Raw genomic sequence first — 23,509 nt, forward strand, 5'->3', positions numbered from 1 at the left:
TGCGTCGAATGTCGCAGCCTGTGTGCGGGGCTAGCTGGACACAGCGCCATGCGCCGTTGTACGACGTCGTACGACATCGTGGCGGATGCGGTCTGCGGGGGGCTTAATACGCCCGATAATGGTAATAATGCGATTATTGAAATGGTCTTGTGAACGCCTTTATCTGATTTCCAAAATCGGGGTAAAGTCTTAATCGGCGTTTTCAAAACCCGATAAAGACCCCTGGATTTTTGCCCAATCTTTCGATTCTTTGAAGCATGTGAACACCTTAATCAGCTTTCTTGCAGGTTTTGGAAACTGCGCATGTCAGGAGGACGATGCATTTGTTTTGATTTTACAGCGCGCGCGGCGCTGGTGAACCTTTAGCTAACGTTACACGGAAAGACCGGGGAAACACCTCAGCTAACCCTCTTTGGTTTCGTCATGGCTGTCCGAGCAACAAAATCCCAGCATTTTTGGTCAGAAGAGGAGACACGATTTCTAGTCTGTCAACTAAAAGATCTTAATATTCTGAAATATTTAGATGGGCGAAAACATCGTAACGGAGAGCTGTTCAAATTGGTGGCCGAAACCATGAAGGACGCAGGCTTCATTCGGACCATAGAGCAAATTAGATGCAGGTGGAAAGGATTGAAGCAGGCATATTACAAAACAAAGAGCCACAACAACACCAGTGGAAGTGACCCTGCTTCTTGCCCTTTCTACGACGAATTAAGTGAGCTGTTAGGGAGCCGTCCGATGGCCAATACCGTTGCAACAGGAGTGGACGTCGGTCGTGATGAGAACCCAGCAGAACACGAGCAGGCGACACCTTCAACACCCTCACCAAACTCCGGTGAGTAGGCCCAACTCTTCATAACTTTAATTCTCTTAACCAATACGTAAAATGTCTTGCTAGCTAGCCAAAGTCTGCTATATCTAAGTGTTATTCATGAAAATAACACCCAGCTAACGTTCTCAGAGCTAACGTTAGCTAGCTAGCTAGCTTCAGAGAGGACTGATTGGCATGACCGAAGGAGAAGGGTAGAGATCTCTACCCCACCCTAATATACGCGTGTGTGGATGTTTGTAGAGGATGATGACGACCTTGAAGTGGCAGGACCAGAGCAGGATGCCAGCGAGATGCCATCTAGGCCTACCTCCAGGTCTTCTGTATCTCACCCTGATTCTACTGGTAAGTTTCCATACATTCTGTGAAAAATAAACTAGAAGCTGAATGCAATGGCAGTTTATTAATGCTCCATATGTGCACCTGTGTGAGTGCAGCCCAGCTTTAATATAATGAATATTTACTAAACAAATACACTTTGGCAGGTGTGGGGGCCAGGAGACAGAGAGTTGGAAGTATGTCGACCCGGAGTACCCAGCATCAAAGCTTCCTGGAGAGAATGCAGCAGCAGCAGAATGCATGGCTGGCAGCGCAGCTGGCTGAGAGCCATGAGAGGGAAGAGAGAATGATTTCGGCAGTTGTGGAGGCAAATACTCAGTCCACAGAGCGGGTTGTGAGCCTACTCCTAGAGGATCTTCGAAACACCATGCCCCGACCCATACTTCCTCCCTACCCCTTTCAAGGACTTAATCATACACCACACACCTTTCCCAACTATTCAGACCAAGCAACCACTGAAAATGGGGGCAGAGTATACCGAAACCTAGATCATTTTGATTAATTTGAGTAGAAACCTGTAGCCTGGCTGTTAAATGGCCTCCTTGTTGTATCATTTTAGTTATTAGTAAATAGAACTTTGATTGCAGTTGCACTATTCTAAACATTAAGGTTGAGGTAAAGATGTTTGTGTGCGACATATATTGTTATGATCACAAATAACATATTTATTTATATATGTGGCAACAGCTTATATTAGTATGTTAATAAAGCTGTGAATATTCAAACCTTAAAGGAAAATGCTCGTTTTTGACAACCTGGACCTTATTTACGACATATTATAAGAAGTTTGACTCACCCAGATCACTTTTGTGTTGTTCGGAGGCCTGTAGAAGAAATTTAAAATCCAGCGCGAGCCAGTATATCCATAAAATGGCGGCGCACGGGGCAAAGGGAATGCAGTTTCTCAAAATCCATTTTCGGCCGCTAAACGGTTGTTTTCATCAATCAGATTGCATGAATCGACAGTTGATATTCCTCTACGCGAGCCATTCTTTCGGTTTTCAAATACGTGGTCTGTAGCCTCTGTAATATGATCTTTACACTGGCTATGCTCCCTCACATTCTCTGCGCTACGATCGGATTGTTGCTGACGAATGACGACGACAATATTCTCGGCACCAACTACGATCGTAGCGCAGAGAATGTGAGCCGGAGAATAGCAGGCTGCGCGCTGGCCTGTGCGCATGCGTGCTGGAGCAAGTGGGGGAGAGGCTTGTAAAGATCATATTACAGAGGCTACAGACCACGTATTTGAAAACCGAAAGAATGGCTCGCGTAGAGGAATATCAACTGTCGATTCATGCAATGTGATTGATGAAAACAACCGTTTAGCGGCCGAAAATGGATTTTGAGAAACTGCATTCCCTATGCCCCGTGCGCCGCCATTACATGGATATACTGGCTCGCGCTGGATTTTAAATTTCTTCTACAGGCCTCCGAACAACACAAAAGTGATCTGGGTGAGTCAAACTTCTTATAATATGTCGTAAATAAGGTCCAGGTTGTCAAAAACGAGCATTTTCCTTTAATACTCATGGCTCATTCCAGCAGGCTGATTGGACACTACGGTAAACAAGAAAAATATGGCGATTGAGAACTATGAACGATTAAAAACATCTTATAGCTAATTTACCAATAATCTGAACTGTAATAACATTCTCTTTTACAAACACAAACAGCTTCAAACAGGCAACTGATGGACAAGGGGGGCGGCGCTGTTTTTCCAGAGTCCCAGCCCCCACCCTTGTCATCACCACCACTGTCTTGTGCGGTCAGGGAGGGCGGATCTGTCCCAGCAGTGTCCCGCCATGTGTGAGGAAAACTAGAGGGAGGGAGAGAAAGGTGAGGGGAAGTGTGTACGAGAGTGATGCAGAGGAAAGGGAAGACTAACCTTTGGAAGTTGATGCGAGTTCTTAAACAGTATGGATTGTCAAAGAACATTTGCGTCATGTGCACTTCCTGGCACTTTGCAGCTAATGTTCCAAAAGCTATCAAACAGAGTACAAACAATTTTAGGTATCATGCATCATGTAACTCTATAGAGTTAGATTGTTACATAATTAAATATTTACTTAAATAGTTTGAGTGTTCTTGCTCTATATGACTTACCAGTAGGTGTCATCAACCACTCCCTGAAGAACGTATGATGTCCAGCCCTTTCTATTTACAAAATCTGCATATCCATCAGTCGGTGCCAGAACAGGGATGTGGGTGCCGTCAATACATCCTATAATTTGAGGAATGTGATATGCACCCTCAAACCTTCTTGCGATGACACAAGCCTCTTTAACTGATGGGACTTGAATTAGTTGATGGACGACTGAGGACATCATACCCTTACAGAACATGTAAATGCATTTCTGCACAGTGGATTTAGCGATCCCAAACTGGTTGGCCACTAATCTGTATTCACAGCAGCTTCCCAGTTTATACAGACAGATTTCCACTCGCATCTCTAGGGGTAGGGGGGCATGTACAGTCTCCTCTTGAGGGCTCATGACCTTTCATCAATCCACATAGCCTCATAAAAGAGTCTCGGGTCATACGGAAATTCTCCTTCCATTCGCTGTCGGTAAACTCGTTCAGGACTATCCGCTCCCACCAGTCCTTACTTCGTACCCGCATCCAGCATCCACGCCCTCTTGATGGAAAGCAGGGTAGGCCTATCTGTCCATAAGCAGGCCTCGTTTGCCAGCAATTGATCAGCATACGACGTTTTCTACTTTCCGTTAGGATCAAAAGTATCATGAACGCGATTGTCATTTGATTCTGGAGCAATAGGAATGACTGCGTAGAAGACGATTAATTTACTAAAATCCATTTTCGTTTTCGGTTTAAATAGGCTACTAAAATAATATCCAGTAGGTTAATCTAACGTTATCGGAAACCAACAAATTAGGCGAGGTGGAAAACCGTTTGGAAATGGAAAATGGAATGCTTTTTTGTGTAGCCTGCTCGCGACAAATGTGTCGCATTGTACAGTATATGATAATATTATAACCACCCTACTAACACACGCAGGTTGCGCAAACGTTCTACATACGGCCGCTATAGGTGACAATTCATCTGCGCCGCGTGCGGAAATTACGCGGCCATTTACGGAAACGCGAGATCTGCCGATTAGTAGACGCTACGTTAGAACGACACGTCATTCAGAAGTTGCGGCCGCGTGCAAAGAACGCACGTGATCACGTGGGCAGGAACCTCCGTTATAAACTCACTTGGCTGACACTAGATTTACAGGTATTTATATGACTTGGTCTGCACGTCTTTTTCGCACGGTGCAAATATGGTGCGGCCGCGTGCAAAAAACGTGGGCAGGAACTTCCGTAATAAACTCACTTGGCTGACACTAGATTTACAGGTATTTATATGACTTGGTCTGCACGTCTTTTTCGCACGGTGCAAATATGGTCACTTACTGACCACTGGCTATATTTAGCATTTGCAGTACCACTGGCTATATTTAGCATTTGCAGTACCACTGGCTATATTTAGCATTTACCAGTACAAAAACGAATTAATGCTATATGGGGATATAGCAGCAAGCATTATGAAACAAACCAATATAAGACTGAACACCATTAACAGTTTAGAACATTTTATTACACAAAGTACATTACAAATTAAAAGTATACATATTTACAAGGATGAGGTTTACGGTCGGTCACATTACGCATAGCCAGAAAAGCAAAAAAAAGCATGTACAAGCTCTGGCTAGCAACCCATTATCTGACAATTGCAAAAGTTCTAAAAACAAAAATGAAACAGTGCGCATTCTGTGGCAGGCAGACCGGGAACAGACCGTTGTATCCCACAAAAAAAAGGTTAAAATTTACAAAAACTATTTACAAAAAAGGCATCCATCCTGGCAGGCTGGAAAGGCAGGTTTAGGGAGACGGGCTGGGGCTCACCCACATCTGAATCGAGGGTCTGGGCAGAAGAGGTCATCCTCATCTGAATACTCCACTGTGGTCAGGGCTGGAGCTGCGGTCAGGGGCTGGGCTGGGGAGGTCAGCTGGGCTGGAGCAGATGCCTAAGGACATAATGAAATGGCTGTAAAAGCAAGTCGCATACGTTCATTGGAAGCGTGCCATGTCACTGGATACGAGAAAATTAACTGCCTGACATCACATACCTTTTTGAATCGAGCAGGGGCATGTTTCAGCATCTCCTGAAGCTGGGCAGACACCTCCGTCACAGTGGTGCTTGGCTTACAGGCCATAACTGCACCTTTTAACCAAAAAGGGAATGGTTTCAATGCACATGGCATGAAGCAAAGACAATGTATTATTTTGCGAAAATATGAACAATCCCTTACGTAATATGACATTGTAGAGGGTCATTTTCTTCAGAGGCTTCATCCCCCTCTTCCCATGGACGCTGTAGACACACCACACTCTGTGTATGGCAATGGCTGACAGCACCTGCCGGACCACATCTGGCAGATCTTTGCCGCCAATGGAACTCAGATATCGTGTCTGCAAAACATAAAGACAATCATTTACTTTTACATTTCCTTAACACTTCCCTGCAAAAATAAGGAACAAAGTTCTGCCCTGAAGTTACTCACCATCTTCCTTTGATGATCCTTGTCCTTCAGCTGCTCCTCCAAGACCAGCAGCTCCTCCTCCGTTTTAGCAGGGTGCAGGTCATCCAGTACTGCTCCCCGATAGCTGTCTGCAGACTCGCCGGACAGTCTCTGCTCCAGCCTCATCATTGTCTGTGCCATCTCCCTCAGACTCTGCATGACGCTGGAGAACTGCTGACACATCATCCTCTGGAAGTCTGGATATTAAACACAGATGTGGCTATAAGTAATTGTACGGTCCCATAATGGATATTCAGCTCAAAGTATATCCCTACATGCAGCATGAAGTAGTTCACAAAATTCAGCATACCAGCATCTGCAGAGCTTGATGGCAACACTGCTGGAGCTGTTGGTCTCACAGGCGATGGCATCAGAGAACTACCTGAAAACCAGAGGATAAAGGGATGAGCAGGAAACTATGGTGCTGGCGGCGTAGTGATTCTGGCATAAGGGGAAGAATCAACTCGACATGAGACATGTCAGACCCTGACCTGGTCTGGCCGGGGTGCTAATCGCTGATGCATGCTGCTCGTGCCTGGACGTCTGAAGGGCTGAAGGGCCTGGGCTCACAGCGCCTTGGCTCAAAGGACCCGGGCGATGAACATCTACTGCCGAGTAGTGAGATGTGAGATGAGCGAATTAGTGAACTGAGTACATGAGTCTTCAGAAAGTCCTGAGTTAACTGTAAGTGTGCAAATATGCATAGACATTTCACCAACACAAACATGCATAGATTCCTGCATTGATAACTGGCAGAGCAGGCCTTCCGGCTCTGGCACCTGGCATAGCTGGTCTGGTCTGAGTTCTGCCGACCGGCTGCCTGGGCACTGGAACATATAGTAGAGGTAAATTAGCTCAGATTAGTCAACTCAAGTAGTACTCTTTTGGGACTGTTGAATGCACTTTATTATATTACCTTCGTCACTGGAGTCATAGCGTGTGTTGCGCTGTCTCTTCCTTGCATCTTGGGAGTTAATCCATTGATGACTGCTGCTCAAACACCTTCGCCAAGGCACTGGCTACTTCATAATGCTCTGTGTGTTCCTCAGCAGAGACAGAGGTTGTCATGGCTCCTCTTGATGTGCTTGTGGAGGTAGATCTGGGAGGTATAGGAGAATGGGCACTCAGAGCAGGAGAACACCCAAGTCTTGCACAACTCTAACATCACAGCTAGGAGAGCGAATGAGAGAGACCATTAAAAAGGATTATCTCACCTGTAGTACAAGTTCAAATATAGAGGGATTATACGTCATTGTAAATGAGAGCTTACTCTCAATTGATTCACGAGGTTAAATAAAGATTGAATGAATATGTAGCTAGTGGGGGGTTACAACCACACAACTGTGGAGAGAGAATGAGACACTTGGTTCCCTCCTCTACTGGTGTTCATGGCCATGGCCACACACCTGGAATACTCCAACCCTGATTTAAAGGCATAAAAGTGGGGAACACATTCTTGAGACGGTCCCTAAAACTGGAGGGAAAAAAAACGGGAAAATGATCTTCCCTCTCCTCATCACTCACTTCTGCATGGGGCTGAGCTCTACCCTGTCAGCAGTGGCAATACATGGGATAGCGGCTCAGCACACAGGAGAACTGCACAGAGAGGAAGGAGGAGAGAGAAAACCAACAACAAAAAAGGCAAGAAGGGTTAATAACTGAGCGAATCTTGCAAGTTTGCACTACAGGGAAGCAATTGCTCAATTTCCCTGATATTGTGGCGTCACTGGCGTCAGTGATGCGTCTTATGAATCTCACATGTCTACCGCTAACATTAACTCAATATCAATATCCCCATTTGTTTATCCCGTCTATGGAAACGTATGTGCATTTGTACTTACGTGTGCCTGCCTTTATTGATGATCAGGTGTTTCTCCACCTAAGGGCTGGCCAGACAGAACCATCAGAGACCATTGGGCTGAGCTGAGGAGAGAGCGACATGTTAGAGTGTATGTGTGCATATGTATATGGTGCTCTTCTGTTAATACTCATGAGGGCATTCAACTGAACAAGACTCACAGAGCATGTGGTGCTGTCCCAGGACTGCCCCTGGCCACGCCTGTCCCCGTCTTAGCGCCTCTTCCTGTCCCGCTCACCTGCTTCTTGCTCAGTTCAAACAAGAACTGGGAGGTTGGCAACTGAGAGCATGGGAGGGGAGAGAGGGAGAGAGAGAGAGAGAGTGGGTGGGTGACCCTCTCGTAGGCTGACATGCACACTCCACAGGACCACGTGATTTCTGACACGTTTAGAGGAACAGGGCAACATGTCTACCACCCTTCACACTCAGTAATTAAATAGATTTTGCAAGACACTATATTAGTAGTCCACATCATGAGTACCTATTATGCAAAATTTGGATTTGTATGTGAGTGAAAACGTAGTACACAATTCTTTACCCGTTTGACAGAATGAGCAACCATTTCAACAGTTAAGAGTAACATGAAATCCACCAAGATGGCTGCTGTAACCAAATGAGCCAAGATGGCTGCTATAACAAATCCTGCTAGCTAGCCTAGCTCCGTTGTTGGGGCTTCTAGTATTCTGTTAACGTTAACTTCAGAAAAATAAATGCCTAAAAACAAACACATACTAACGGTGTCGTGGATTAATGCGAAATCAATGAGTAAGCTAATTATCGCATTTTATTCCAAGCGATGAAACAGTACGAACGTGCAGGAGCTCGCGCGAGCCTGCTAGACTTGAGAAGACTCCACCATTGCCCGTAATTAGGAAACAATGGCCCACGACAACACTTCATAAAAGTTATAGTGTACACAACTGAAATATTCTCAAGTTGCCAAGCCAACATTATAATTTAAGCTACAATTACACAAAAGCTAAAGTTATAACAATAATTGCGAGAGTAATTTTACGTAGGCTACTTAGCTAGCCATGATGTACAGAAAAAGGCTAATCACGTTAGCTGGCTAGCTAGTTAGCTAACATTGGAAAGAGAGCATCTGCATATAGATAATCATTACAAAAGGGTAGCTTGCACATAACGTTGGTGTTTTATCTGGGACGATACCAAAATACATAGTATGTATGTATACATACTAATGTATACATTGAAATTGAGATACTTACAGGATCTGTGTTGTCGCGGGGACAAAGACAGCGTGTTGGTCTTTCTCCATCGTTTCTGTTTCAAACGGAGCGGAAGTTTCACCCGTCCTCGTTCTTCTTCTTCTTCGCTGGGTTTAGTGGCGGATCGCAAACAACTTTAATGTGCATACAGCCACCTACTGGCACAGAGTGTGTAACTTGTTTGTCTAGTTCTTCAATTGTGTCACCTAAGAAAGTAGCCCAATGCCTTGCATTCTACGTTCACTGCTCAGCGTTCATTGCTCACATTTAGGTTGCAAAATTAGGAGTTTATTCATAGGCATATTTTTTATCATTATTTTTATTAGGCCTAGACTGCAAATCTTTAGTGTTAATATTAACTGTAAATGAGAAATTACACACAAAACAGACATGCAGGATTTCTCCTCATTATTACAATTCTGTAACTGTATGACTTCAAAATTTATTTTAAAACCTAAGTAATTTACAAATGTTCTGACCCACTGTGACACATTTCCAATAAAGTCAGATTGGGACTGTGATGTAACCACATTGTCACGTTATTTAATTACATCGTAGTTACGGATTTAAGCAGCAGTGGCGGCTACGTTCCCTTACAGCAGGGGTCTCAAACTCGCGGCCCGCGGGCCATTTGCGGCCCACCACACCACTCCATCCGGCCCGCGACATGATGTCAGAAATATAATGTAATCCGGCCCGCAAAATAATTCCTTGTAAACGGCGCCGGCAGGCAGGCCTACAATGCGAAATTCAAATTGTGGGGCGAAATTCTGTTATTGTGCACAGCGCGCAAGGTGAACGATGCAGTCACAGGTGCAATCAATCCGCACGCGACTGTGAACGGAATGCAGCTAGCTACCGAGAGGCTGTTTTCATGATTAACTAACGTTAGGAACACAGACCGTTTCAAGAAAGATGGACATTGTAGTATTTTTTGTAGAGTTCAATGGAAATGCTACCTGCCTGATATGCAAGAACAAAGTGGCCGTTCTGAAGGAATATAATGAGCTATTCATTAGGCTAGTAAACATGGAGAGTGTCGGGAGACGAGAGAAAAAAACGAGCCACACAGTTGAGAGGGCTGACGTCTCAGTCTTTCAAGATAAGTGTCTAGCCAGAAATAGAGTAGTAGCCTACACATGTATTCAAGTGTCTGGTAAGAAATGGAAACAAACCTGAACTTTAATAAATGCAAGTAGCTAGCTACAGGTCCAGGGCAGGCTTACAGTAGTGATGCATCTTGCAGTTAAAACAGAATAGTAGGTAGTACAAATGTAGGCTATTCAAGATCAAATAAAAGTAAGGAAAAAAGATTTGCAGCACTAACTGTTAAAATATATTAAAATGAATGGAAACCGGTTTGAATTTGTATGATGAAAATGTTAGTTATGGAATAGTCTTGCAACATTTAGAGACTGAGTTGTGAGTCTAGTTATGGAAATGAAAAATGACATTTTCCGAAATATTGCACTTTCTTATAGTTAGTAGTAGTTGAAGTTGACTTGGCCCTCCTATGAGTTGACGATACCAGCAGTGGCCCCAAGCCAATTTGAGTTTGAGACCCCTGCCTTACAGTGTCCTTGAGGACGGCTATTTTGGTTATTTCGCGACTGAAAAGGCAAGTGTCAGCTAGGTGTCAGCTAGGTCCGCTGCTGGTACCGTCGCAAAGTTACCACAATTACACCAATGTGTCCCGTCAGTTTTACGTACTGTGTTAGTAGGGCAGTGGCTATAGTGGGCTGTTCAACGCGTTGAATGAATAAAACATTTGTAGCCTAAGTAACGGCGATACTTTGCTGCAGAAGTTAACGGTGCACATATTTGTCTATGTAGCAAACACCGATTAATGCAAAGAATCAAGTAGACGCGTCTATTGAGTAATCGCATTATTAATTACACATGTGTACGGAATAATCGTATTATTGTCATAAGCCGACTATTCCCAATAATCGGGTTTCTCATGGTCATGTGAACGCACTGAATGATGCGACATCCAGAAACACCTGCTGTATAGTATTAAGTAAAAATGTCTTACCGTCACGCCGAACAGGCCAGGAGTCCATTCCAACTTCTAACGTAACTCGTCAATGTAAAACTATGTAGCCTACATGTGGTGAACTTGCTAATTAGCAAGTATTAATAGATGGTTGAGTCAAAGCTCCCCAACAACTGTCGAGGAGGGTGGAACGTTGCAGCCGTCAAACCGCTCCGTTAGACCAAGCGCACGTCCAGAAAGCAGCGGTAATCCCATGCGATTTCTGGCATCATCTTTAGCGTCACTTGGGAAAATTCTCTCTCCACATGAGCATTTGATATGGGCAGAGTGAGCAATCTGATTGCGCCAAGTGCCACATCCTGAAAGCACAGATTTCCTCCGGCATCTTTAAAGGCCTCTACCTCCAGCCAAAAGGCATCGATGCGGTGATCATGACAGAAACCGGCTGATCCCACATCCCCAAATTGGTATCTTTAGGTTTCTTCGGGGGTAGCTAGCTAGATTTGACTCCGACCTCGACCTTCTCCTTGACCGTGTGAATCAAATGCATTGAACAGGGAGAGCTCCCTCGCCCCTATTGGACACGTGCACATCTCCCATCCAATTAACATCATTGGATAAAATTGAAACGTCAATTTGACAATTGACAATCAATCGAAATGACAATCTCCCCCGTTTGTAAATATTTTTATGAAATTTGACAGGAAACAAGGTAAAAAAGATGACATGATTACTAGTCTAAAAGTGGACAACCATTCACCAAAAACCTTGATTTAAAGTTTGACAGAAACAAGGTAAAAAGATGACATGGTTACCAGTGTAAAAAGGGCAAAAAACCTCTTGGTCAATTTAGAGGAAAAACCCAAAGAAATAACTCTTCAATCTCATTTATCAACTCATGTTTCAACCATTGTAACTCTTCTAAACAAATATGATATTTTTTCAAGATAATTTCAAAGTTCATTCACTCCTGTTGTGAACAATCGAATGTCATTTCCTCTTCTGGATCGTAGCTTCCATGTTTGCGTCCAATGAATGTCTGAATGTCCAATGTAGGTTCCAGTGTGCGTGTTTATGTGGTGCAGTCATTGCTGTTGAGCTTGTTCACGTTGTCATAACAACGACCACGAGAAGGAGGTGACCGGCAAGGTCACTCTCCGATTGCTCATCAGAGGAGAGGACAGTGTGGCGGTGACCGGCAAGGTCACTCTCCGATTGCTCATCAGAGGAGAGGACAGTGTGGAGGTGACCGGCAAGGTCACTCTCCGATTGCTCATCAGAGGAGAGGACAGTGTGGCGGCCCCCTGCTTTGCTCTTGAGATCTCTGGTTCGGCTGCATGGACCGTCCTCTCAGCTACTTTTGACAGCTATTCCACACAGGCCTGAATGCCATGGTCCTGATTGTTCCATCTTTACCGGTAGGTTCACCCCGCTACTACTACTTCTCTTCCATGTCTTCTGGTCTCTTCTTCTCAGGCTGCTCGTCTGCTCCCTGGTTTGGGACGCAACGGCTCTCATGGACCCACAAAGTTCTCTCAGCTACTCTGGCAGCGTCTGCGTGGTGAGTTGAATCTGGTACGGCCCCAGGTCGCGGATCAGGACCCAATCCCCAGGCTTGGTGTGATGCAGGAACCCTTCTTTGGTCAGGAAGCCCCTCTTTGGGGGGCTTTGAAACATTGTTAAGTGCATGTCACATTCTATCATCTCCTCTTCCTGGCAGGAGATGATCCTGCTTTGGGGAAAATGGTGTTAGTCATGGTCAGGAAAACTTGAACAGGGTGCATTGGTCAGTCTAAGTGTCGTTAGAGCCAGTCGGCTCGTCAGTCCATGTCATTGGTCAGTGGGGACCTAGCTTTTGTCCATTTACCGAATCGGACAGTAGCAGGGATCTAGGCTCTGCAGTAGCCTACAGTGACATCAGGGGCAGTGTAAGAATTACTTTAACACGCCCAGTCCCCAGTCGTGATCAAGGTAATTTGCTCTTAGAATTTCTGTCGCCATTTTATGAAATAAAAATAAAATAAAAACATTCTCGTCTCAACAAAACAACACCCCCTAAGGGTGAAAACAAAAATTCCCTGAAGTCAGGATAAAACAGAGATGGGTGAAAAAATGCATTACTCAAATAAAATAACACTAAAATGAACGCTTCATTTACAATTAACAAAATATAAAATGAACGCTTCATTTACAATTAACAAAATATCAATTATCTAAAACTTCCCTCTTCTGCATTTGAGGACAGAGTATTGGGCACGCTTCGGACAAAATGGTCTCTTCCCTATGTCATACTTATCTGTCGCTCACGGTGAGTCGGTGACATGCATTGGCCCTGCATCCCACGAACCACAGGTGTCGCCCATCTGTAGGGAAGCAGGCCGGTAACCTCCATCTCCACCTCCGGTCCCGTCTCCTGGTTCGGCATTCACCCGTCACTCCCGGAACGACAGTTGTCTGTAAAAACACTCAGAAAAACACTCAGACCCGATGAATGTGCCTCAAACTATAAACATGAGATATTTAACATAAACATAAAAATAAATATATATAATTGGGTTGTTAGGAGATGCTGTATTCAGATTAAGACACTGGCAAACATTATCCATCCTCCCACCATCATGTACAAACCTTACGTCCTCAGCTACATCTGTCTTTTCCTGTTTATTTACCTTAAAAAGATTGGTCTATATTGGCTAGTTAAAATCTACCTTGTGGGTTGTTCAAGGGAACCCCAGCAGGTGGCGCCGAAACCCAAGTCTGAGAATTCTCCATTTCTTTTATCTTGCGGTAACTGTGACACCGTTCAAACCAGTGGCCATACTGACCACAATGGTAACATGAATCGTCTCTGTCTTCACTTCAATTATACCTTTTAACTCGCCTAACCCTACCAGAACGCTTCCTATTGTCTCTCTGTCGCCACTCTGGCCGTTGTTGGTTCCACCCCTCCCCGCCTCCATTTTGAAAAATGGGAGCAGGCGGAAAACCAGAGCTGGGAGGCAGGGCGGCAGCCACAACAGCGGGTGAAACAGTCATAGTTTGGGAAGGATGTGTGAGCTCTGAGTGCCGAGTCGGTGTGATAGAGTTCAAAACGGAATGACTAGGAGGGGGAAGGGACTTTGAATATTCATCTCTCTGATTAACTTCCTCAGCTAACCCTCTCTCTGACTTGAAAAAACACTCCTGTGCGACTAGTTCCCATTTCCTGAATGCATTCCATTATATGGTATTCCTAGGCTCCCTTCCTAACTTAGTCATCTCAAACTTCTGTAACTGAGCTCTAACCGTCGCTAACTCGAGAATCAAGAGTGTACCGGACAGGGGAAATCAGAATATCTCGCCCATAGCGAAAACTGCATACAAGCATCATCCCAAAACCTTTGCGCAACAATCTTAGCTGGGCCAGACAGCGAACTAGTATTGGTATTCATAATTAACACAATACCCTACAGCCAACAATGAAAGGAAACGTATAGTTAAAACGCACGGCGGGAAATAAACAAAGGAATACAATTTCAAAAGAAACAAAGACACATTAAACCACTACATAACTCACCCAGCAACTGGTCCTTTGTTGTCCCTCTGGCTCGGGCGGGATCACCGGGAGAGCGGAGTAGTTGTTGTTGTTCCCTTTGTCTCCCAGACAACCAGCTACCGGAAACCTAGCAGTAAAGATTTATGGCAGTCGAAATAGTGTCGAAAATGTAAACAATACTTACCTGGATAATAGGCGCGCTTAGCAAACAATACAAGGCAAGATCCGAAGCTCAAACAGTAAACACGGAACACAAAGGACGAACAAAGGCCTACAGAAAAAAAGGGCTACAAAAAAAAAAAGCCTGCCCGGCTGAACACCAGCCTCTTGGTTGGAAGCTAAACTCGTTATGCTATACCAACCACCCGGGATAAAGGGGAAAACGTTTCTCCAAGAAACGCGGATCGGACACTACCAAATCACTCCCAGTAGCTACCTTCGTTGAGAAAACATACAACGGCTTGCAGTTTGAATTACACCCGCGACTGGCCAAAGGGGAAGCCCGTTTCTGTGCCAACTTTGGCGCATTGACTGAACACCAACTCAACCGTTCTAAACTGCAACCGATAAACCACCTAAACTGTACATCAACTGCAGGGGAACAAATGGCATATGAAATGGCAGGGGTGGTCGAGAATACAGACACGTGACATGAGAAGAAAAGGCGGTAATTTCTTGGAGACAAAGGGACAAAGGATGGTTATTCTGGAGTAGACAGATTTCTAGGTGTGTGGACCTCCTGGAGGTCATCCTGTCATGAATTAGGTTGAGGGAGGTGGTGAATTACAATAGGAGAGAGAGGACAAAGGTTTAAGGTGTTTGGAATAGCAAAAGACGGGACTGGATCAATAGATTTTAAGAACAAAAGCTGAGATCTGAAAGGTCTTGAGGCCAGTTGTAAATTCTATGACATTACCTCGACTCAAACTCCATGAGATTGTCCTTTGACCTTAATCACTGTCACCTCCTTTGGAAGGCTGATGGCCTCCATGAGCTCTCTAACCAACTCTCCATTCTTAATGGGCGTCTCTAAATGCTAACAGGAAACCTCTCTGTTTCCAAAGCTCTCCAAAGTCATGCCATGTGCATACCGACTGACTACATGGATGTTTGCAGTCTTGCCCTTTAAGTGGAAAGTGATGGGAGACATTTTGCGTAGGTGATTACGCAACGCCTGAAGATAGGTGTCTCCATCAATATTGAAAGCTGTCCCCGGTTGCACCTCTTCTGCAAGAGGGACGCTAAGCCTTGTGTCGCGTTGATGACTGAAACCCATTGGTTCTCAGGTTTCAAGGCACTGAAAATGGTGGACGGGTCTGCCACTAGGGGCGCTATCTTATCCACATACTCATTGGCCACTCTGTAGTTCACACAGAGGCGCCATTCACCTGAAGGTTTCAACACAGGCCATGCTGGGCTGTTGGAGGCCCCGTGAGTTTTCTTCAGAAACCTTCAGAAACCATGGAATGTCATCTTTATCTCATAAGTCTATGGAAGAGGGACACCATTTCTTACAGAAAGCTCCAGCTACAGCCATACTCAGAGGTAAATCATAATAATTAGGAACAGCTAACAGGATCAGATTAAACCAACATTTCTCTGAAAATCAACCAAATTCATCAATATTCATCAATCCCCCATAGATTATACGTGAACACGCAGAATCATAATGATCAAGAGAAATGTTTACTTCCAAAACCTAAACCTGAACAGCCATTATGCAGAAAGAAAAAGAATAACTGAACAGAAAAGCGTGCTTAAGATAAACAGATGAACAGTTACATAATATCCCAATCATTGCTTCCTCTAGCAGGATTACAATTTCAAAGGAAAACAAAATAACTCTATTAGGTTATTTCATGTATGAATCCAGCATCCATACAGGTACGCCCTACATAGCATAGCTTCACGTGTCCCTTAGAACATTCTTACAGAAAACCTGCGGGCACTGGACCTCTCATCTCCAGTCTACTGACGTGCGAACGTGACCTCCCTGCTGAACATGCCCTGCTAAGGATACAGCGAGATGTGTGAACAAGTGTCGCTAGCTGCAGTAAGAAAGATATGAGCGGATTGCCCTGCAACTAACCAAACAGATCTGTGAAATGAGACACCTCGCCTATGTGTAGCGAATTAGTCATGGCTCTGATCTGTTCAATCTGATTCTGCAACGGGAGTTGATTATCCGCAATGGTGAAACAGCATGTCCGCCTTAATTTCTTACACTGCCTTTCGCATGCTAGACATCATTAATCAAACCCTAAGCATCAGTTGTTCTGTTGGACAACGTCCCAAATGCCACTGCAAGTTTCTCAATGTCCGTCACTAATAAATGACGAACATTATACCCACCGAATATGTAATCTTATCTACATCACATCTAGGCATGGTTTGAAGCTCACAAACAAAACCAAACATGTGGAGTGGAGGGCCATCACCACCGCTGTGAATGCCAGTAGGCTACAGTAGTATGGCCTACTTTGTCGGGGGGTCGGTTGCTGTTTTGGGCCTATCACAATTTCATGAATGGCATCACACAGGCCACAATGTTGTCACCGTGGGTACTATTAAATCTCAACAGATGTAAGTAGATCACATGGAGGGGTGTGTGCGTGGGCCTGTGTGTGATAACGATGTTGATGATATGGATGATAATAATGGTCCATTACATTTATTGGCCACTTTTCATGGCTTCTCAAAGTCGCTTGAGGGGCCTACTGTCATGACATCAATGTGTGGTTCTACTGTAGCCTAAGGAGCCTCATCATGAGAAATTCAGTCCATTCCAAGACAATATTTTCTATTTGAACCAATAATATTTAAAGGAGAGTCGAGTAGGATGACAGCATCATGCATCACAGTTTGTCCCGGGTGAGCCTTTTTCCCTTCTCTCCCTCACACATTGAAATTCACCGGCTCACCACCTGTGTCGCCAACTCCCCTTGTCCTCAAAAAATGTGTAAAACACGGTTTACCATGTCTGAAGGATGTGTAATTTACACACTTTTTGTTGTGTGTACTTTACACACTTTTCATTTGATAAATCCAAAAGTTGATGTAAAATTGTGTGTACATTTTTACACCATTTTTCCCAGATTTTGAGTGTAAACCGATGATAAATGAGGGCCCTGGTCCACATCACCGTATTTATCCTGGTCCACGTCATCGTATTTATCAGGGTCCATATCACTCACTGGGTCTGGACTGCACTGGACTGTATATAGCGCCTTTCTACCTTAACGGACAAAGCGCTCATTCACTCATTCAGACACCAATGGCGGCAGCTGCCATGCAAGGTCCTCATCTGCTCATTGGGAGCAATTTGGGGCTGAGTGTCTCTTGCCCAAGGACACTTCAACATGTGGACAGGAGGAGCCAGGAATCGAACCGCTGACCCTGCGGTCATTGGACACCGGCTCAGTGAAACAATCTGATATCAGGTGGTTTTAATTAGTTTTGACAGTGTGAATAAAATCACTGCTGGTAGCTTTAATTAAATTAATCAAGGAAGCATAGTGATGGATGAATGCCATTTTATTCATCAAGGAACTGATAATATGACAAATGTTTCACGTAACATACAACCTTTGGATAAAAGTAAAAATAAATAGTACTCACAGTCAAACAAATGCACAGCGTTGGATCTAACTACGAGGATTTCCTAAAGTGTCTCAGTGTTGGAAACCAGCATAAAAAACTGATCTGAACTGTGACTCTTCACCCATTAAGCCCTCCCGAATATTCATGACTTATAGAAACTGTACATGTGTCTATAACATAACACGCACATAACTTAATGATGCATTTAAATGGCTATTTACAAAAAAGGTATTTTATCAGCCAAGCATATTACATTTTCTTTTAGACCACTTCTTTACATAACCTATGCTACAGTGTTTAAAAGCAGAAAATAATACATCAGTTGATATATTAAAAATCCAACTATATGTTACACAACAACATTGTCACAGCTATCAACAACTCTTTAATACATTATTGGTATCAAATACTTTGCGTCACTGGACAGTCCCTTTAACAATTTACAAAAATAGCTCAGAGCATCTTCATTGCAGTGTATAAGTAGCTTAATTTCCCTGGAGAGAGAGACTGAATATCAGCAAGCCAGCTTCTGTAACCAGCGGAAAGATGACAGGAAAACTGAGTGAATAGTTCTTGTAAGTGTACATACACGGTATAACAATCATGACCATGACAACCCCAAAAAAACAGTAGACACACATGCTACAATGTCTCAAGCTTGTAGCCATGGCAATTAAGATTAAGTTCACTATTTTGGACCTTAAACCCTATTCGTGGTCTGTTTACCCTGAACCTGATACAGAGACCATAATTTCACTGATTGGTCCAGTATTGAGCCTGCTACAGTATAAAGCACGTAAAAATATTTTGATTGCGATACATTTCACAGGAGAGCATACAGGAGAGCATACGGAGACTGGTAACATTACACCCTGTGCTTCCCGTCTCCGAAAAGCACATTCATCATAGTTTTTCCCAACGCATTTACGGGTGTCCCCTTGGCTTCCATTGTAGCCCAGTGAGAGCCTGCAGAAAAACTGTAGTAAGCTCAATACCGGGACGGGACGATCAGATGGTCTCTATGTGTCAGTTTTATGGTAAAGACCACAAATAGGATCTAAGGTCCAAAATGGTGAACCTATATCCTTATCCTTTAAACTGTGGCAAACCACAGTGCATTTGTAAATGTAAGGGCTTTTCAACCAAGGTTAGTTTGACAACCATGGTGCAGTGTATTTTCCTGTCCAACAGAATGTTTCCAGTGGCTATAGCTTTCATAGGCTAGCTTTGTGTCAGAAGATAACAATTACAACTGCTACAACGTATGTGTATAAATGAAACAAATAAAAAACTGATGTAAACATTTCTTTTAGGGAAAAAAAAAACACCTGAGACTATACAACATGTCCTCACGTCACTGGACTGGAACATGAGTTCTAGTGTTTTAAATGTGGTACTTTATAACTATTGCAATGCTCCTGATTCAAAGTGGTTTTACAACACATGGTTTTGCACAGAGACGACACGTCCCTAATTCAAAACAAAGTCATAAAAACACACAATTATACAGTGACCTCTAGCGAGTCTTCACTCTCACTTCCCATCCCTCTTCTGGACTGTGGTCGGTCACCCAAACCCAAATCAACCCTCGGACCCGAGAGGATGGCATATTTCTCTGTCAAGGTTCTCGGGCCTAGGGGTCAATTTGGAAGAGTAGGAAAACATTGGCACTGTTCTATTTCACTGTCCTAGCTCTCCCCCTTCACTCTAATGCTGTATCCCCTCGTCATAAAGCCTAAGGTCCCTTATTTGATGGCTAGGTGGACCTGTAACCATATTACCAGCACCTATTCATCAAATACCAACACAGCAGAAGCTCAGGGAAGAGGAAATAGGATCAAATGGAACCACAAGATGTCATCCCAGTCTACCCACAATGCTGCGCATCTCAGTCTCAAGCGTCTCAGGAATTTGGAAGCATGGCTATTCATTGGTGCTGTATACATCACAACAATAACGCTCGGTCAGAGTACCTGCCGAGGGGCTCTTCTAAGGCTACATTTACATGTACATCCACCCTCTTCGCGATTGACCCTTCTAACAGGTGGCAGGGAGACGGCTGCTTGATCACAGCGGTTCTATGAGAGATGCATAAAGCTCCACCTCATTGTACTTGGGATTAGAGGTATTTGGAGAGTAGGAGGTACAACTTGAGGAAAGACCCGTTTCTCCCCGTCTCCAAGCGCCTCTGTCCTGTCCAGTTCCTCTCACAACTCTATGTTGCACTTAACAGGCACCAGCTGACAAGTACTTTGTCAAACATAAAGTGATATACTTACAAGTGAAAATGTTTATTTCATTTTGTTTTCTCTTTACATAGTCTAGAAGCTATGCAACTATATAAAGACAATGATTTATTATCAAAACCAAACACTAAATTGAATGCTTTACAAGCATTAATGTCTTTTTGTTGTATATTTTTGTATTATTCAATGAATCAGTAGCTAAATCTGCAGTTTAAGATTTCACACCACTTTCAAATGTAGGACACTCAAGAAGATGACGGTCCTGAACGATGTCGACCAGGTACTTTTGGTTTACTGGTATTGTTCCAATCCTTCATGAGTGTTTGGCTTTCATACGGTAATTCTCATACTGATCTACTGTTAGTGCATACATACAAACAAATAAGTCATAGAAACAACCACCAACCTGACAACTTCAGGCATAAAGGTCGACCAACGGTTGGAAAAGCACTGCTTGTTCCTTTATTTACAAACAAAAGCTGAACTACAGAACTATTGCTGAAATGTCCAAACTTTCCAAGACCAACAGACACTCGTTGGAGAACAGGTGGCCTACCGTACTACATGGGCATACAAATGAACATCCCATTTCAGAGGTACATGTTCACTGTTTTAAGGTTATAGAGGTGAAATCAAAAATAAAGACAAAAAGATGTTCTCAACATCCAGAATGATCCAGAGTTAACAGAGGAGCGACCCTAAGCAGAGAAGGCGAGGAGCAGGGAGCAGGCATCTAAACGCTTCAGTCAAACAGTGGCTCAGTCCAGGCTTGTGATTTCACTGGAAACAAAGGTGATTATATCCTAGTACATCACACCCACTGGCTGTTTGGCACCAGCGAACCACTGTTTCTGACGCGACCAGTATCCTGCTGGTGCGATCGACCCTGCCTTCAGTCCGCTGAGCAACGTGAGACACAAGAACCCTAGACGTGAGACACAAGAACCCTAGAACGTGAGACACAAGAACCATAGAACGTGCTGTGAACCAATGACAGAATTCTGTTGTGTCATCAGTCACCTGAAGATCCAGTGTTCAACAGCTCCCTCAGAGGTTGGTCTCAGCGTGGGGGTTGCAAGATTCCAGGAATATTCATGGAATAAATTGGAAATGTATGGGAATTAACAGGAATAAATTCTGTTTTCCAGTTTATTCCCATTAATTCCAATTAATTCCTGTTAATTCCCATGGCAAGTGTGTGAATATTCCCGGGAATTTTGCGACCCTAGCATGAACCATGTCGGTAAGTTTGTGATGTCTTAACCCACTGTCTACCCTTCTCAAGATCTCAGGAGGCTCCTAGGATTCCATGGGGAAAAGGGTGGAGAGAGACAGGGGGAGAGAGACAGGGGGAGAGAGACAGAGGGAGAGAGACAGGAAGAGAGAGACAGGGGGAGAGACAGGGAGAGAGAGACGGGGGGAGAGAGACAGGGGGAGAGAGACAGGGGGAGAGAGAAAGGTGGAGAGACAGCAACTGTTCAGGGGAGCGAGCCATGGAATGATGGATGCTTTGTACCTTTACAGGACCAGATACAGATGGGATTTAGGCATAGGGTTAGCTCGACCCATGGACCTGTGCTACAAGCATGATTAAATGCTTCCTTATTTACACAAACTCTTCTGATTGGATTCTGGGAAATCATCGATGAAAGTTCAGCTGGCGGAAGGGAAAGGAAACAAGATCAGGCTCCATTCTAATAAACCTTCCTTCTCCAAACAAGCAGACATTTTGGCTTTTCAGATATGTACAGGGTGCAGCCTATGGTATATTGTTTAGCAAATTTGCTTCGTTTCCTCCACATTCTACACAGGACAGTAGAATCAAATCAAGAACTAAAACGAGGGAGTTAAAAGCCTCAGATTCCTTTTTTGTGGTTGAGATGAGTTTGTGATTTCACTTAGTGGCCTTCAAAGAATAAGCACATTATAGCTCCTGAGGAGGCTACAACCATTCACCTGGGTGGGGGTGTGTGTGTGTGTGCGTGTGTGCGTGTGTGTGTGTGTGTGTGTGTGTGCAGCTGTAAAGACAAACTTTGGGGATGCTGACTGTGACTGTGCAGAAGCCGTTCCAACAGAAGCAGATCATTCCAGCAGACCTGGAGAGGTCTTTGTGAGGACCGGTCAGCAGGGTGCTCCCTCTCTGGCCGTCCCCCTCTTCCTCCCTCTTGCCGTCCCTCCTCTTCCTCCCTCTCTGGCCGTCCCTCTTCACACAACCTCCCTCTCTCTCTCTCTCTCCTCAGGCCTTCTCCTCTGGCCTCCTCAGCTGCTGGAGTTAGTGGTGAACTTCATTGGCGATCAGGCTATCCTCCCCCGATTGAAAATCCGCCTCATTGAGGCTGTTCCCTGCATTGATCATTTCCTCATCCTGCGAAGACCCCCGGTCGTCCTCCCCGCTGCCTGCCCCGGCCTCGTCTGAGTTTGGGTCTTGCAGGACTTGGGCGATATACATCTGCTGCTGCAAAAAGAACACAAAGTAAGTGATTAAAAGAAACCTGATCTAAGCACTTAAAGGTGCAATAGTCAAGACTTCGATGTAGACGAATCATTCGAAGAAAAAACGAAACTCTGAGCCAATAGTATTAGGACTGATCGCTCCTGACCGCTCCCGCCTCCCGACAGACCGCGTGGTACCAACGTCGTAATACTATTGGCTCAGCCTTGTTAGAGGCGGATACCAAACCAAACCAGACAGAGGTAAACAGGACGTTCTTGTCGAACCCGTCAACATTTCTTAAATTAATACATTCTGACTCAATTTTAGAATAAATCAATACTTTTATTCTGCACCTTTCTAAAAGCTCAGCGGACGTCAATATGAGATTAGGCTGAATTCACTCTGAAGAAGACAGTGGAAACGTCAGTGATCTGTGCACCAGTAAATGTTTTTCTGAAAGATCCTCCTCTCCTACTGATGCTGCTGGACCTTAACCGAGAGCACCAGTCCTCATCTCCATAAGCATGTTTTAGCGTGTGAACTTTCACAAATTTGGCTCTGTGGATGTTTTTATTATTATTATTCGTCTATATAAAAATTGTATCTCAATGACATTTATTGTACACACACTAAATTATGTGAAATGTTGTTTGAATAACATTGCACCACATAATAAAACGTTTTTAAAACCCGTCTTCCTGCGCCTTCGTAGCAGAGCCCTTCTTCTTCGTCTCCACCCTGTCCTCGTCACGATGAACGACGGAAGACGAATGTCTTCAGTCTCTAGTTGAGCGCAGCGTTAAGAGACGGACTCAAACCTGGACGAATGTCTTCGGTCTCTAGCCGAGTGCA

The 23,509-nt window shown here is 44.2% G+C and overlaps 1 protein-coding gene across 2 annotated transcripts in view; it reads right to left on the minus strand.

Annotated features, from left to right (window-relative positions):
* Positions 1-19,366: 19,366 nt before the first annotated feature.
* The window catches only part of LOC311311370 (CSC1-like protein 2), a 36,800-nt gene continuing 32,657 nt past the window's right edge, over positions 19,367-23,509 (minus strand). For both annotated transcript variants that reach the window (XM_084441067.1, XM_084441068.1), the window contains one exon: positions 19,367-22,678. In XM_084441067.1, the coding sequence (XP_084297193.1) occupies positions 22,496-22,678 (183 nt within the window). In that variant the 3' untranslated portion in view covers positions 19,367-22,495. The remainder of the gene's footprint in view (positions 22,679-23,509) is intronic.

This window comes from Borostomias antarcticus (assembly GCF_949987555.1).
Source record: "Borostomias antarcticus genome assembly, chromosome: 7".
Classification (NCBI taxonomy): domain Eukaryota; kingdom Metazoa; phylum Chordata; class Actinopteri; order Stomiiformes; family Stomiidae; genus Borostomias; species Borostomias antarcticus.